The sequence below is a fragment of the Neofelis nebulosa genome, chromosome 5 (genome assembly GCF_028018385.1).
Source record: "Neofelis nebulosa isolate mNeoNeb1 chromosome 5, mNeoNeb1.pri, whole genome shotgun sequence".
Classification (NCBI taxonomy): domain Eukaryota; kingdom Metazoa; phylum Chordata; class Mammalia; order Carnivora; family Felidae; genus Neofelis; species Neofelis nebulosa.
Genome location: NC_080786.1, coordinates 90,807,454 through 90,822,989, shown reverse-complemented (window position 1 = coordinate 90,822,989; position 15,536 = coordinate 90,807,454). Strand labels below are relative to the sequence as shown.

Here is a 15,536-nt window from a genome sequence, read left to right as displayed (position 1 = left end):
CAGCCAGCCACACTTGCTGCAAGGGACACAGAGGAGTGACTTTTAATGTGGGTGGCCACAGATCCAGAGAAACGCAGCAGTTTTTGTCACAAGGTATAATTTACCTTACAGTACTTCTCTGGTAGTGATCATGAGGATAGATTTATCAAAATGTCACAATTGGCAGGGACTTTAGAAATTATTTTAAGTCCCTTCATTTTACAGAGACTTAGAAAAGAGAGACTTGCCCAAGGTCACACGACCAAAAGGTAAAGCCAGTGCAAAACTTGGGTTTCTGGCTCTTTCCACCAAACCTCCAGCTCTAAATTCTCAGTCAGCTCGAATTCTCTGACCTTGGGTTCAGGTCATCTGTTTTTAACATTTTTCCTGGATCCCTTTACCACCAGCTTCTTTAGAGCCTAGACTTTTAGATTCTGACATTTGAAAACTATTTTGAGCAAAATGTGGGTTACACTAAATTAAAACCGGTTTCTTCACAGCTCCCAACATAGGAAGGGTATCTTTTTTCAGGTGACAGAGCAAAAAAGGTCAAGTTCCACCTCCACCCCTTTTCCTAAATGCTAAAATTTCTGTCTTCAAATCACCCTCCTTTAGCAAGCTGCTTTTACATAATTGAATACCCCTGGCTTCATGATCCACATTGAATAGTGAATCTGTAATGACAGCCAGCCTCCCCGGCTACAGAGAACATGAGGGTGCTGGCACGCACCCCAGAGATCTGGAACTTTTTCCAACAGAGGGTATAGTGTGGCAAGGAGTGTTCTCCCTATTATTTTCCAAGATTGTACCACTCTTTATCTCCTTAGTCTGGTGGGGATGGTGGGTGAGGTTAAGTGAAGAGAGAGCAGTTTAAGTGTGCTGTGTGTTAGAGAGGGAGAGAGTGAGCTGGAAAGGGGCTCAGACTCCTGTACACAACTTCTGATGAACAGCACATCTGGGCTCATTGATCCAGGGCCCTGACAACAGGATACTGCAGAGGGTAATAAATCCCTTCTTGCCATGGGATTTTGGAAGTTTGGGGCTTTTCCTGGCTGCTCTGAAGGGAAGGAGGTGCTCTTTTTCTGCTTGGGTCCAGGGAGCTTGTGGGGTTGAGAATAATAGACAACCTCTGGGCAGGAGCTGGGAGACCTGAGCTCTAGTCCTTGCTCTGCTGCTTACCTATCGTGTGACTTGGTAAGCAATTTAACCTCTCTGAGCCTCAGTTTCCTCATCTGTGAGATGAGGCCAGCACCCACTTGTTAGGTTTTGTGAGGAGCAAACGGGCACAGAATCTGGAAGGAGCATTCTACATGTACCACGTGGCCTCTTGGTCTGGGTTGCCATGCAGATGGGTGATTATTGCAGGTTTCAGGTTATATCCTGAATGTTGTGTACGTGCATGCTCCTTCCTGCCTGGACGTGCTGTTTTGCCTGATTGTAGCCAGGGCCCTGGAGAGGAAGAGGTGGTTCCCGTTTCACTGTTGTTCTTGCTCTGTGATTTGTCTCACTAATAGTACTAATAAGATAATTATGATTATTATGTACTTCTGTGTGCCAAGCATTATGTTAGGTTCTCTATGTGCTTTTTCCCCCTTCATTTAATCCTCAGCCATGCCCCCAAAGGAGGTATCAGTATTATCCCTTCCACTTTACAGGTGGGGAAATGATGCTCTGAGAGGTCATGTTGCTCTAAATGACGGTGCCCGGGTTTGACCCCAGGTCTGTTTGGCTCCCGAAGCAGTGCTCTCTCTGTGCTGTCTGAGGGGTGGGGATCCCTCAAAGGGAGAAGATGAGAGTGGGCCTGTAGGCTGGCCCTGATATGGGCAGGAGAGCACTCAGGGCATCTGGAAAATGAGAAGGCTCGTGCCTCCAGCTGTGGTGGAGGTGGAGTGAGGGCTTCTGCGCCCAGCAGCCGGGGTGCTGCTGGGCCCTGAAGGGGACCCGTGCTCTGAGTGGGGGTGGAGGCTGCTGTTACTGTGATGGAGGGACATGGTGTTCTAAGAGCGGGTATATACTTTGACAGGGGACGCTGGCGTGTGGGGCTCCAGGATTCCCCAGCAGCAGGAACAGAGGCAGCTGGCCTTCCCAGCAGTGTTCTGCCCTGCACTGGGGGAACGTTTTATGGGTCTGAGCCCAGGCCCTAGTGTAAATACTGTTAAAGCTGAGGGTTGGTGAGCAGAACGATCCGAAGCCAGTGACTTAGAATGTAAAGAGCTGCCATACCCGGGAACAGTTCTATGGCTGGCTGGGAAGGTGGCTGGCTGCTGAAGCACTTCTCAGACGCTGCCCTCTCCCCCCTGAGGGCTTGACAAAGCAGAGAGTTTGTGCATCATTAATGTTGTTATTATTGTTGTTATCAGGGTTTGTGGGTTGTGACTTATGAAGTCTGCAGGAAGGCTCTTGGCAAGGCGATTCAAGGCTCACTGGAGCTGCATCTTCAGGAAAGGAAGGAGTGTGCACACTGCAAAGGTTAAAATAGACGGAAGCGGAGGAGAAAGGAGAATGTTAAGTGGCTGGAGGAGAGACCTTTTGGGGAGGGAGGCAAGGGCAGTCCTCCTGACTGCTCCGTGGTTGTGAGCTGAGGTGATGGTCCGTCTGAGGCCAGGCACCCAGGGGCCTTTCATCTTCCCCCCCCTCAAAGATACTAAGCATGGCATCTTAGCTCTTAGTAACCAAGTCTTCTGGTTCTCTCGGATCTGGGTATCCTGACTCTTTTTCCTCTCTTGCCCCCAAATCTCCAAATCCTGCCTCTCTAGGCCAGTTCTTTTCTCCTGTGCCCACACTTGTCCACAGTGGAGACAGCCCATCCTTCTCCTGACCCACTGGACTACCTGCGTGGCTTCCCCTCATCACCCCAGCTCCCACACTGGGGTGTGCTTTCCCTTCTCAGCAGCCTGACTTCCGGCTGCCTTCCCCCCGCCTCTCTGCTGTTAAGGTTTGCTTGTTATGTCCCTGGGGACTTTGCCACGGTCTTTGCCTGCAGATTGATCACCCCCTTTCCTGTGTGTCTCTTCCCTGGTCTGTGTTGACGTGGCACTTCCACTTTATCCTTCCTGATCTTCCTCCTGGTCCTTCCTCCTCTCCTCAACTGAGGATTTCCCTTGTCATCTCCCTCTGAACCTGACCCTGGAGCCTTCACCGGCCTCAGGGCTCGCTCTCTAGCCTGAAGAAAGCCTGTGTGTCCACATGTCCATGCCTGAGCATATTATCTATCACCTCCCTCAACAGAAGACCAGAGCCTCTTCTGCCACTGCTCCCGTCTTCCATCTTGGCTGTTGTTCCACACTCCTAGCCCAGATCCTTGGAGTCACTTTAGCCTCTTCTCTGTACCCTCCTTGCTTACATAGGAATAGTCACTGAGTTCTGTTGTTTTCCCTCGAGGCTCTTGTATAGACCCATTTCTCTCCTCTTGGGTAGCCACCTCGTTGGTTCCACCTTCCACCTCCAGCCTCCCTGATGGCTTCCCAGTCTAAGGTCATGGCCAGATGAGGCTCTTGAGCCAGGCTTTCTTGAGGTGGGGCATGGTCCTACCCACTCTCTCCCAGACCCTCACTGTGCTGTGGTTTGTCTGCTTTGGGTGGCCCCTTCCATGTCTCCCAAGAGCTATTATGCCTTCACTTTATAACATCTTCCTAGTGTGTGATCTCTGTAGAGGTCAGGAGTGTGGTAACCAGTGTGATTTGTCAGGTTTATGTTGCTGGGCAGATATTTCCTGGGGGCTTTCAAGGGGCCAGGCACTCTGTTGGGCCCAGCCCTCTGGAGCTCTTAGTCTAGGGGCAGAATAGGGATTGGAGGAGGTGGAGAGGAGACACCTCCATAGAGAGTTCTAAAGTAGGCTGGCTATGGGCAGTGCCCAGTTTAAGTCCTAGCATCCTACTGGGTTATAGTGTTCAAGCAAAGTCAGTTTGCTCAGTGTATTTCTTATTGAGCTTAAGTTCCCTGCTGTGTGAGAATGAACGTTAGGTCAGAGCTTTTGGTAGCTGGCTGGAAAGTGGTTTTACTTTGAGGGTGGCTATTGGTTAGATGATCTGAGGGGTTCACTGGGTTTGTTTAGAAAGGAAGCTGTGGGTATGCCATAAGACTTGACTCTTGAGGCTTCTGCTGTACACACTTTGCTGTCACTGTGGCCCAGCAGCATGCCACTGTGCTGCCTGGGCAAGTGGGCACTGGACCCATCCTCCCTCCTTTCCCCTTTCCTTCTCACCAGTTCCAGAAGTGTAGGTGCCTGCCAGTCTCAGGAGTGCTGGCCTACAGGTCAAAGTGCTGAGGCACTGGGCAAGGATAGTTGTTTTTCCTGACTGATAATATTATCTGGGGATTAAACACAGAGCAGCATCAATGTGTTTTTCCAACAGATTGTTTTCTTTTTTTCCTTTAATCATGTGCATTGAGCTATGGACTTTTTAGTCTGAAGTCCATTAGCTCCCTGGGAGCAGTAGAGTAACATGTAATAACATAATGGAATGACCTTTTTGGCGAGCTCTCAAGATGGGCTGTGCAAGGGCAATGGGTCCTTAGGCATTATACACAGCTCTGGGCGGGCAGAATGAGGGTGAAATAATTCCTCAACTCTTCCTCCTGGATAGTTTTACCCTAGGGGGAAGGAACCTTTGAATGCCAATGGCAGATTATATTTAGAAACACTAGAATATGGCCACATTTCTATCTTCTATTCTGCTGAGATGGAAATTTGTATTATATATTATGGTAACTGATACTGTTGAAGTGCTTTATGATTTATAAAGGATGTTCAGTAAGTTACCCCATTTCATCCTCACAGCAGTCCCACTAGGGAGGTATCATTATCTCCCTGTCAGATGCAAGGCACTAAGCTGTAGAAGTTTGAGTGATGTTGGCTAGGCATCTTAGGTACTAAGTGGTAGAGCTCAGAGGCAGCTGAAGACTTCTGGCTGCAAAGAGGCAGTGGATTGGCAGGGTAGAGAGACTAGGTTCAGGTTCTGGTCCTGTTACTCATTAACTATGTAACTTTGGTCAGATTATTTAACTGATCAATATAATTAAGCATATCAGATAATCTACAATTGTCTCATTCATCCATAACCTTTTGTCTTTGCTCCATTATGGGCTCATTGCTTTATAGACTACAGGATATTTGTCCTGGACTCCTCTTCACTGTCAACATGGTAATTTTCCTCGCCTCTGTCTGTGGGATCCTTTGTTTCCTAGGTTCCATGTTTTTTCTCATTTTTTATTCACTTGTTGTTTTGGTAGAGCATGAGTTCCAGTACCTTCCTGAGAAAGGGTGTATTGGTGGTAAGTTTTTCACATCTCAGCTCTGAAGTGTAAGTAAGTCTGTACTCACTGTTGACAGTTTGGCTGGGTATAAAATTCCAGTTGGAGATCATGTTGCATGAGAGTCATGAAGGCAAGGCTTCATTATTCTGTGGTGTGCTAATGAGCAGTCTTATGCCAATTCTGACTCCTGATCTTTTGTATATGGTGGGATTTTTTTTTTCTTTGAAATTTTCAGAATCTCCTCTTTGTCAGCAGTTTTCTGAAAGTTTTCAGTGATGTACTTTGGTGAGAGTTTGTTTTTTTTGTTTCATTTTGTTTTTTTTAACTCGTGCAGGGCTCTCTCGACTGGAAACTTATATTCTTCAATTCTGGGATATTTTCTTGAATGATTTTTTTTTTTTTTTATAATTTCTTTTCCTCTGTTTACTTCTTTTCCTGGAGTTACAGTAAAACCTTGGTTTGTGAACATAATTTGTTCCAGAAACATGCTTGTAATCCAGAGCACTTGTATATTAAAGCAAATTTCCCTGTAAGAAATAATGGAGGGGCACCTGGGTGGCTCAGTTGGTTAAGTCTCGGACTTCAGCTCAGGTCATGATCTCACAGTTGGTGGGTTTGAGCCCTGCGGCAGGCTCTGTGCTCACAGCTCAGAGCCTGGAGCCTGCTTCGGATTTTGTGTCTCCCTCTCTCTCTCTGCCCCTCCCCCACTCAAGCTCTGTCTCTCTGTGTCTCTCAAAAATAAATAAACATTAAAATTTAAAAAAAAAGAGGGGCTTCTAGATGGCTCAGTCAGTTAAACATCCGACTTCAGCTCAGGTCATGATCTTACGGCTTGTGGGTTCAGGCCCCGCGTTGGGCTCTGTGCTGACAGCTCAGAACCTGGAGCCTGCTTCAGGGCAGGGAGGGAGGAGAGCCCTCCCTCTCTCTCTGCCCCTCCCCCTTGTGCTTTGTCTCTCTCTCTCTCTCTCTCTCTCTCTCAAAAATAAAATAAACATTAATTTTTTTTAATGTTTATTTTATTTTTGAGAGAGACAGAGACAGAATGCGAGTGGGTTAGGGGCAGAGAGAGAGGGAGACACAGAATCTGAAGCAGGCTCCAGGCTCTGAGCTGTCAGCACAGAGCCCGATGCGGGGCTCGAACTCGCTAGCCGTGAGATCATGACCTGAGCTGAAGTCGGATGCTCAACCGACTGAGCCACCCAGGCTCACACCCCCCAAAAAAATTTTTTTAATTAAAAAAAGAAATAACGGAAACTCACATGATTCATTCCGCAACCCAAAAATATTCATATAGAAATTATTATGATACTGTAATATAATACAAAATAATAAAGAAAATACAAAATATAAAGAAAAATAAACAACCTGCAGTTAAACTTTTAAAGCCTTCGTTACTGGTGTGAGGGAGATGAAAGAAGAGGGTTATTGTGTAGGATGACTTTCACTATCACTAATGGAATCACTGCTATCTGTTGGCTCCATGGAATCTTTTTTTGCATGGGGGCCATTGTATACACTCACATAGATGTTGGCTATAGTACAGTTTTAATAAACTCTTGTCATATACTATATTTAATGTAACTGGCAGTAAGGCAACAGAGGAAAGGGATCTATATCTGTAGGCAGCCTGACCCAGAATGAAGCAAAGTATTCATTAGCTTACTCTTGTATGGAAAAGCAAAAGACTGTCCATAGGTGCTTTGAAGTGACAAAAAATACACTAGTTCCAGTTGTGGGTACCTTCCAGTGTTCTGAAAAATCACTGATTTCTGTCAAATGCCACAGCCTGAGGCCGAGCATCTGAGCGTGGGAGCTGGTCACCCATAATCCTAAAGCGAGAGAGAGAGAGAGAGAGAGAGAGAGAGAGAGAGAGAGAGAAACCATTAGCTCAGTTGTGATCATGTGATGTTTGGCATCATGTACTACTCATATTGCAAGACATTGCTCATTTATCAAGTTAAAATTTATTAGAAATATTTGTTAGCCTTGAGGAGTACTTGCAGAACAAGTACTCACAATCCAAGGTTTTACTGTAGTTTAATTTGGTATTTGCACTTAATGGATCCATCTTATTTTTCTTATCTTTTCTTCTATTTTTTATCTTTTATTTTTGTGTTTTATTTTCTGGGAGTTTTTTTTTAATTCTACTTTCAACTCTTTTGAAATTTTTTATTTCTGTGAGAGTTTTCTTGTAAGAGTTTTTCCTGATTCTCTTTGACTATTCCTTTCTCATAGCATTCAATTCTTGTTTTATGGATGCAGTATTTTGTTTCTCTGAGAATAATAATTATAGTTTTGCTGTTTTCTTCTGTTGTTTTTCTTTTCCTCTAAGTATCATCTTTCTTTTAGTTTGTTTTCATCTCTGTCTTTTGTGTTAAGGGCTTTCCTCAAATATCTGGTGAACTTGAGTTATCTGTATTGAATAGCAAGGCACTGGCATGGGCGTTGGAGACTCTGTGAGTGTGAGGAGGAGGTGAAGGGCATTTGTTTACTGAGAGGGCCTCACAGTGGGTATTTCAGTGGGAAGTTAGTTGTTTCATTGGAGGATCTCCAAGTCACCATCTTTAGGTTATTTTTCTTGTGCTTCTCAGTTTCCTTAGAGAAACATTCTCTAATGCCCTGCCTAGGGGAATAAGACTGACAACATTCTGGAAAAGGGAAGGGAGATGTGGGGGGAGTTGGGGCTTGAGGATCAGTGATCTCAAGTTTCCGTGTATAGACTTTCCCTTAAATCCCCTCGATTTCTCTCAGGGCCATACTTCTACTCCCTGCCTGGTATCTCCCAGGAGAGCTTTTCTTAGTCTCTCCATATAGTAGCCCCGTGTTTTCTGACAGCTAGGCAAGGAGCCAGCTATGTAGGCTGGGTGAGGGGATCTGCTGTATGACTGTTCCTTATTTGGACTTTTAACACACCTCCTCCCCCAGCCTCTGCTTCTGGCCACCCCTCCTTGTGCCTGCAGAGGTGCCTGGTGCCTCCAGTGCTCAGAGTTCTCAGGGTTCTCTGGGAAGAATTGGCTCGTTTCTTGTTGGCTGGCCTCCTGGGATCATTGGCTGAGTGGGAAAAGCTGAAAACCTTCCATTCCCATCCTGAATATGAGAAGTGATGTTACTTCTCTGTGGATTTGTGCATCCGTGCTTCTAGGTGGGTGGCATTTTCACGTTGCTCTGGTGTGTGGTGTTGGAGTGCCGTGCGGAGTACAGATGTCCACCTCCCAGACAGGTCTTGATTGAGTGGGTGGCAAGTGTGTCCATGTAGCATTCTTGTGTAGTATGCAGCCCCTACAGCTTGACAAACGTGCCTGAAGATGAGGGGGGAGTTGGAGACTGGGAATGGTCTGGGAAGTGTCTTGGGGGAGAGGTGTTGGTAATTTGGAAAAGGGATGATGTGGAAAGGTTGATGTAGTGTCCTGAGAAGGGTCGGTGTGCCCTTATCCTTCTGAAGTAAAATGTGTTCTAGGCAGCACTACTGCGGGCACCCATTCTTCCTTGGGCTCAGCGGGAAGCTGGGGCTCATGGTCCTTGGCTCCTTGATCCCCAGGTCGTCCTGCCAACGTGGCTGTCCTGCACAAAGGTCTCCTCACTCATCGAGAGAATTTCTGACCCCAAGGACTTGAAAAAACTTCTCAGGACCCGGAATAATGTGCTGGTGCTTTACTCCAAATCTGGTGAGTGCCCAACCTGGCCTTGGGGGTCATCCATCAGCGATGGGATGGTTTGGGTTCGGGGCACCAGTGGGAGGCAGAGACCTCAGGACCAGGAGCCACTCAGGGAGGGTCCGAGGGTCATCGGGCTTGTCCACTTTCCCCAGGAGATGAGGCAGAAGCACAGAGGGGTGTTAGTTCTGTCTCTTTTGCATCCTGAGAGGTTGTTTCAGTTCCCTATAATCAGTCTTTCTTGGGAAGAGCCTCTGGAGTCCTCACTACCTCAGGAGGGAGAGGATGTGTGTGAAGGGAGACGGAGGATGGTGGTCAGTGGGGTGGATGTTCTGGCTTCCTGGACAGGCACGGACTGGCCATCACAGGACATGCTTTGCCAGAGCTGTTGATTAGCTGGCTGGGTCGGCCTGTCACCAGCTGAATTGGTCCCAGGCTTGGGAGCACGCACCCAGGTTCGCAGCCCTGGCCCTGCCTGGCCCCCATCTGTCCTGCTTTGAGGTCAGAACATGAGACTGAGTTTGCAGTGGGCTCCAACAGAGCAGTTTCAGTGGAGGGTGGGACTGTGGCTTGCTTGCCTCTTCTGACCTTGAGGCTGGCAAGGGCATAGTGGATGGAGAGAGGTTTGCTCAGCTCTTGGCTGCGACTTTGAACATCTGACTGTTGATGTTGTTCCAGCAGAGTTAAGTGTTTTCACTGCTCCTAAGGATGCCAAGTTTTCTGTGCCCTGGAGAAGCAACAGCCAGTGGCTGGGCCAGTTCCTGGGCACAGTTCTCCCTGGCAGCTCATCCTTGACACTCATTGGCACTAGGGGCTGATGGATGTTTTGGACGTGTGTCTCTCCTGAACCCTGCATCCTCTAAGCACCCTGGCACATGCTACTTCTTGCCCTTTTGAGGGCCTGGCACACACTTCCTGAGGTTGTTGTTGGGAGCCCAGAATGTGTCTAGTATCTCTGTTGTCAGGAGTAGGGGGGAAATTGAGGCAAGGGAGGAGCAGAATTGCTCCTGAGGCCTGGGGCATAGGGCCCTGGGTAAGCATGGCTCATCCCCTTGGATGGTCTTGGAGCTGGGCAGTTGCCAGTGCAGGACCATGCTCAGTTCCTTCTCTGGGTAGGTCCCGTCACATAAGCTCATCATCTGGCAAGGACTGCAAGGACCTTCTGCGACATGCTCCTGTTTGCTCCTTTGCCTCCTTGAGGGAGACGGTGCAGGTTGTCAGATAATGTCCAGTGTACAAGTGAGGAAGTTGAAGCGGAGGGAGAATAGCCAACTCATCTGAGGTCTAGCAGCCGGTAGATGGTGGAGCTGTTCTCTGTGCTTCCTCTGCTGGAGGGTCGGAAGAAATAATATTAATCCTGCTGGGACGGAAGGGCTCTGAGATCACTAAATGGTTATGGTAAGTTAGACAGTGGGAATGTGGGGTCTCTTGATAGGGGCTTGTGGGGCAGGAGGCAGGGCGTGGACCTCACTTCTTTTCTCTTCTGCCCTCAGCCAACCCTTGTTGGCACTGGGGCTTCCGGTGCTTCCTGCTTACTAGGCCCCTCTCTGCCTCCTACTGCTAGGGTAGCAGGACCCAGGTGACTACCTTCCTGCCTCCTTGCCCAGGCCTGCTGCGACACATGTGACCCTCAGTGGGTTTTTGGAGCAGTGCAATAACTGGATTTTCTCCACTTCCACTCTCTCAAGCAGTGTATCCCTTTCCCCTGCCTCACCAAGCCCAGGCTGAGCCCAGAGGAGTGGTGGGGCCATGGCCTTTCTTGCCTCTGCCACGCTCCCTCCTCCACCTGTCCTTGTGGGGGTTCTTGGGAGTGCCTCCCTCGGGTGGCTCCCTATGTGTCTCTAGAAAGATGCTTTTTGTTCACTTGTGTGAAAGGCTCAGCATGCTTTGTATTCACAAACAGCTACCATTATCCACACTAGAAAAGGGGATCTGTGGAGGTGAATAATTCAGACATCAGTTTTGCTCGGCTTTGGAATGTATCTTAGGGTTTTTGGTGAGGGAGGCAGCAGACCTGCTCTTGCTACCAGTGTCTGTGTGGCGGGCCCTTCAAGTGAGCTCACAGATGTGATGGGGGAAGGGGACACACTGGCCATAGCCACTCTGCGGCAGACCCTTGCAAGTTGTCAATGTTGAAATCCTGGCCACAGAGGCTTCATCCCCAAGTACCTGCCCTCCTACAGTAGTTCCCAGTGCTTCGCCCAGGTACCTGGACAAATGAAAAACTTCCTCTCTTGTGTTCACCCTACCTTGCCTCAAGGTATAGTCCATGTTTTTATAGCTAACCCCTGAGGTACTGCCAGGGCTGGCCCTTCTGTCGCTTCTGGGGAAATGGGCTGTGAAATGTGACTTGGGTACACTTGACATTGGTCCATCTGGGACCAGTGTCCCATATAAACCTCATTTAGCCACCAGGTTGCTGAGCCCCTGCCAAGATGAAGATGTGATGCACAAGTAAAGGAAGTATCTGGTCCCTGTTCTTGTCAGCTCACGGTTTGAGCTCCAGGGCAGATGAGTGTGGAATCGGCAACCTTGTTCCTTATATTAGTTATAGAACTCTAATTGTTTGGTTATAGAATTTTCACAGTTTGTCCCAGAAAAGTAATGAGTCAGAGTGGAGGATCTGGCTGTGAGATCCTTGGGAGAGTGAGGCATGAGATATGGCGTAACAGAGGTGTGAGTTGGGGTCTCGGTGTCTGTGGGGAGGAGTCCAGAGCCTGGCAGGAGCAGGGGTTTCTGAGAAGAGTTCTCCCTGAACTACTGATCACAGGGTCAGTGTTTAGTGGCGCTCAGGATCTCACCTCAAGGATGACTCCCCATTCTTCCTTGCCCCTAAAGGAAGATGGCAGGGGTGACCCTCATGCACTTGGGCACAGATGTTTAATTTTTAATTTTTTTACAGAGGCTGCAGCGGAAAGTCATCTCAGGTTATTGTCCACTGTGGCCCAGGCAGTGAAAGGACAAGGCACCATCTGCTGGGTAGACTGTGGGTATGTCCTGGGGACATGGGGCGTGGTGGCTGGAGGGCTGGGCGTCCTTGGGGGATCTGGAGGTGGGGTAGGGAGTTGTCCCTGATTAACTCTTTGGGAGAGAGGCTGTGATAGGAGAAATTGCTGCAGAAAAGCTTCCCTAACCCTACTTGAGGGTCACCTGTGGACTGGAGAAGGGGCAGTTCTGGCTCTCCCACTTGTTCTTTCCAGCCCCAGCACTCTTCCTCCCTTTTTACTTTGTTGTCCTGTGTGACTTGACTTTTTTCTTCCCAGCAGGTGAGAGAGGGGGCCTTGATGGCCAGAGAGACAAGGTTCTTTTCAGAGGCACCCAGTAGGCTTGCTCGTGAGGGGGGTCTGCAGCAAGAATCATGGGCTTCATCTCCAGTCCAGGGCATTAATAGAGGTCTCCACTGCCCTTGGTGCAAAGGTGGTGGAATCAGCCACCTTGCCTTCCGAGGTGGCTCCATTAGATGTGTCAGTCCTGGACAGGTGGCTTTGTCCTTCTAGCGCTCTCTTCTGACCTTTGTCTCCCTGCCTGCCACTGCCTGTCCTAGTGCTGGTGCTCCCAGCTCCTTCTCCTTCTCTTTCTCCTCCTTCCTGACCTCCCTCCTCCCAGAGACTTTCTTGTCTGTGTTAAGGCGGCAGGATCAAACACCAGCCCACAGGAGGGAGTCTGTAGGAAGGGGGGGCTACCTCTTAGTATGGGGAACGGGGCTCTTGATGGAATTCCTCTGATTCTTCCTAGTGTGGGAGTTTGAGTCCAGGGTGTACTCAGCTTCCCTTTCTTTTCAATCATTAGGAATAATTTCCACATCTCTCTGTGGTCAGTGCATTGTGCATGCAATGCACACACACCCACACCCCCTCTTGTTATATAATTAGCTCCCAATTTGGCCTAGATTGGCATAAATGCATAAAATGCACTTAGATAGTGAAGGAACTTAGGAGGAGAGGTAACTAAGAGCAGGTTTGTCCTTTGCATGTTTGAACACCTATTGTACGCAAAGGTCTATGTTGCACTTGACCGGGATACCAGCGTTATACGCCCTTGTGACTTCGGACAGGAAGAGTTTCTGGAGTCACTGTGTCCAGCCACTTCTCACCTGGACTTAGGGTTTATCGGGAGTATGATCCTGGGAAGAGGAGGGGAAAGGAGAATATTGCACTCTTGCAAGTACGGGAAAGAGGTGGGTCTCTGCTGGGAAAAGGGCTTTTTAACCTTCACTTTTATTGTGGCTGTTCTTGCCTGAGCTACAGCCTGGCTACCACATTTAACCCTGTGGGTGAAATGAGCTTTAGGGCTGTACTGCAGTATAGCCTTCTTCCTCTTCAATCTGAGTTCTAAATTTCTGGTTTTTTGGGGGCGCTTGGGTGGCTCAGTCCATTGAGCATCTGACGTCAGCTCAGGTCATGATCTCGCAGTTTGTGAGTTCAAGCCCCGTGTTGGGCTCTGTGCTGACAGCTCAGAGCCTGGAGCCTGCTTTGGATTTTGTGTCTGTTCCTCTCTCTGCCCCTCCCCTGCTCATGCTCTGTCTCTATCTCTCAAAAATAAATAAACATTAAAAAAAATTTTTTTTAAATAAAAATAAATTTCTGGGTTTTTAAAAATTTGTTTTTTAAAGTTTATTTTTATTTAGAGAGAGAGAGTGTGTGAGAGAGAATCTCAAGCAGACCCTGTGCTGTCAGCACAGAGCCCCATGTGGGGCTTGATCTCACAAACCATGAGCCAAAACCAAGAGTTGGACACTGCCTGAGCCCACCAGGTGCCCCTAAACAGCTGTTTTGTGAATGAACTTCTGGCACACAACTGATTTATAAGTTGATGGCCTCAAGTTTGTCTTGCCCATGATTGAGGAGAATTGAAGGAGATTTATATTTTGACAAAGCACTGAATGAGACCAGGAGAAGGAGTCTTAGCTGAGTGGTGTTTGCTGTAGGGGTGTATGTGTGTGGGTTCATGCTCCTGTCTGGCCTCACACCTCCTGATTTATTCAGACATCAATTTACTGGAAGAGACTGCTCCCCAGACATTTGATAAGATCTTGGCCATTGGTTAATTCTAGTGCATAGTTGGTCTAAAAGTGTTCTTGTCTTGTAGGTATGTCTCAGTCTCCCACATTTTACCAAGAGTGTGCTACGTGACTGGTACATAGCCTTTGTCAGTATTAGAGGGGACAGGACAATTTGGAATCTCCATATCTGAGGATGACACCGGTTCTGCCACGCCAGCCTTATCACAGGAAGTTCTTAGGCTTGCAGGTGGCAGAAATGGGCAGAAGAGCTTTGATTTAGTTGCTGCATTCCCCTGCAACATTCCCAAGCATTTACTACGTGCCTTGAGGTACACAGATGGACAGTAGTGTCCTCAGGAGCTCAGTGTGCAAGGAGGAAGCAGACATCGAACCAGGTGATTATAATCCATGTGAGAAGTGCAGTGAGTGGAGGCTATATATGAGAGGGGTTTTGCTTTATTCTGCCTGTAAAATTCTGCCTGAGAAAGCTTCACAGAGTAGGTGGAGTTCCAGTTGATGCAAAGACCTTTGAGTACCAGGTCTTTAAAGTGCCCTGGCTTTCCCTGCAGGCAGCTCCATGTGGTATGGGCCCTGAGGACTGCCTGGGCCATCTGCTGATGGGTGTAGAGGTGGCAGTCCTGCTCTGCTCCATGCAGACGCAGGACTAAATGGGGCCAGGGTTAATGTGTGAAGACAGACTAAGAACATTAGAATTCAGGACTCGTTTGGAGACATGATGTCTGGAGTCAATAAAAGTGCCAATGGGAGAAATAATCCTATGACTTTTGATGTGCTAAAATGGAAATCTAGGGAGGCATCTTAGAGCCTAAAGAGGTAACCTTAAGACAAAAGGATAGATTGTTCTGTGTAGTTGCCACTCAATTCATTCCTCTAAGAAGTATAAACTGAAATGTTAAATAGCTTTTAAAATAGTTTAGATAAGTAGATGGATTATGGAGCTCTAATGGATTGTGTTAGAAGAGGGAGGTATCTGGGTCCAAATTTGAAATCATAGGTAGGGTGTACTGAAATCTTCACAGGGCAGCCCAAGGGACAAAACTTGGGGCTCTAGTCCACAGAGGCCACGGGTGGGGGTGGGGGGGTGGGTGGCAGTTCTCACGGATCACCATTACATAAGGAGTTCCCCAAGGGTGATGGGTCTGCCCTCCTGCTTGGCCACACCTGCTCCTGGCCTTCAGAACGTGTCTCGTAAACCATTAGGGGAGCCTACCACGTTAACCCCGTGGCCCAGTGATGAAAGCTCTCACTGTGTCCTAAGTGCATTCAGTCTGTGTTTATGAGTCTGAGTGAGACGCTCCAGGGATGGGCAGAAGCGCTCTCGAGAACGCTTTCTCTTGCTGTCTGCAGTGGAGTGAGCATGTGGAACGGAGCCAATGTCTGCTCGCTTTTTATCCTAGCGGCTACTAAATAGCAGGTGGTCATCCAGAGTGTGCCTCCCCTCATGTAGGGGAGGCTCAGTCAGTTAAGCATCAGACTTCGGCTCAGGTCATGATCTCATGGTTCATGGGTTCAAGTCCCGCATCAGGCTCTGCACTGCCTGGGATTCTCTCTCTCTCCCTCTCTCTGCCCCTCCTCTGCCTCTCAAAATAAATAAAACTTAAAAAAAAAAAAAAAAAAGGACAGGT

The 15,536-nt window shown here is 48.2% G+C and overlaps 1 protein-coding gene across 1 annotated transcript in view; it reads left to right on the top strand.

The window, feature by feature from the left end:
• Nucleotides 1-15,536, top strand: part of PDIA5 (protein disulfide isomerase family A member 5) — a 93,408-nt gene that overhangs the window by 13,249 nt on the left and 64,623 nt on the right. Inside the window, exons 2-3 of the mRNA XM_058731167.1 lie at nucleotides 8,774-8,900; nucleotides 11,791-11,878. Of these exons, the coding sequence (XP_058587150.1) occupies nucleotides 8,774-8,900; nucleotides 11,791-11,878 (215 nt within the window). The remainder of the gene's footprint in view (nucleotides 1-8,773; nucleotides 8,901-11,790; nucleotides 11,879-15,536) is intronic.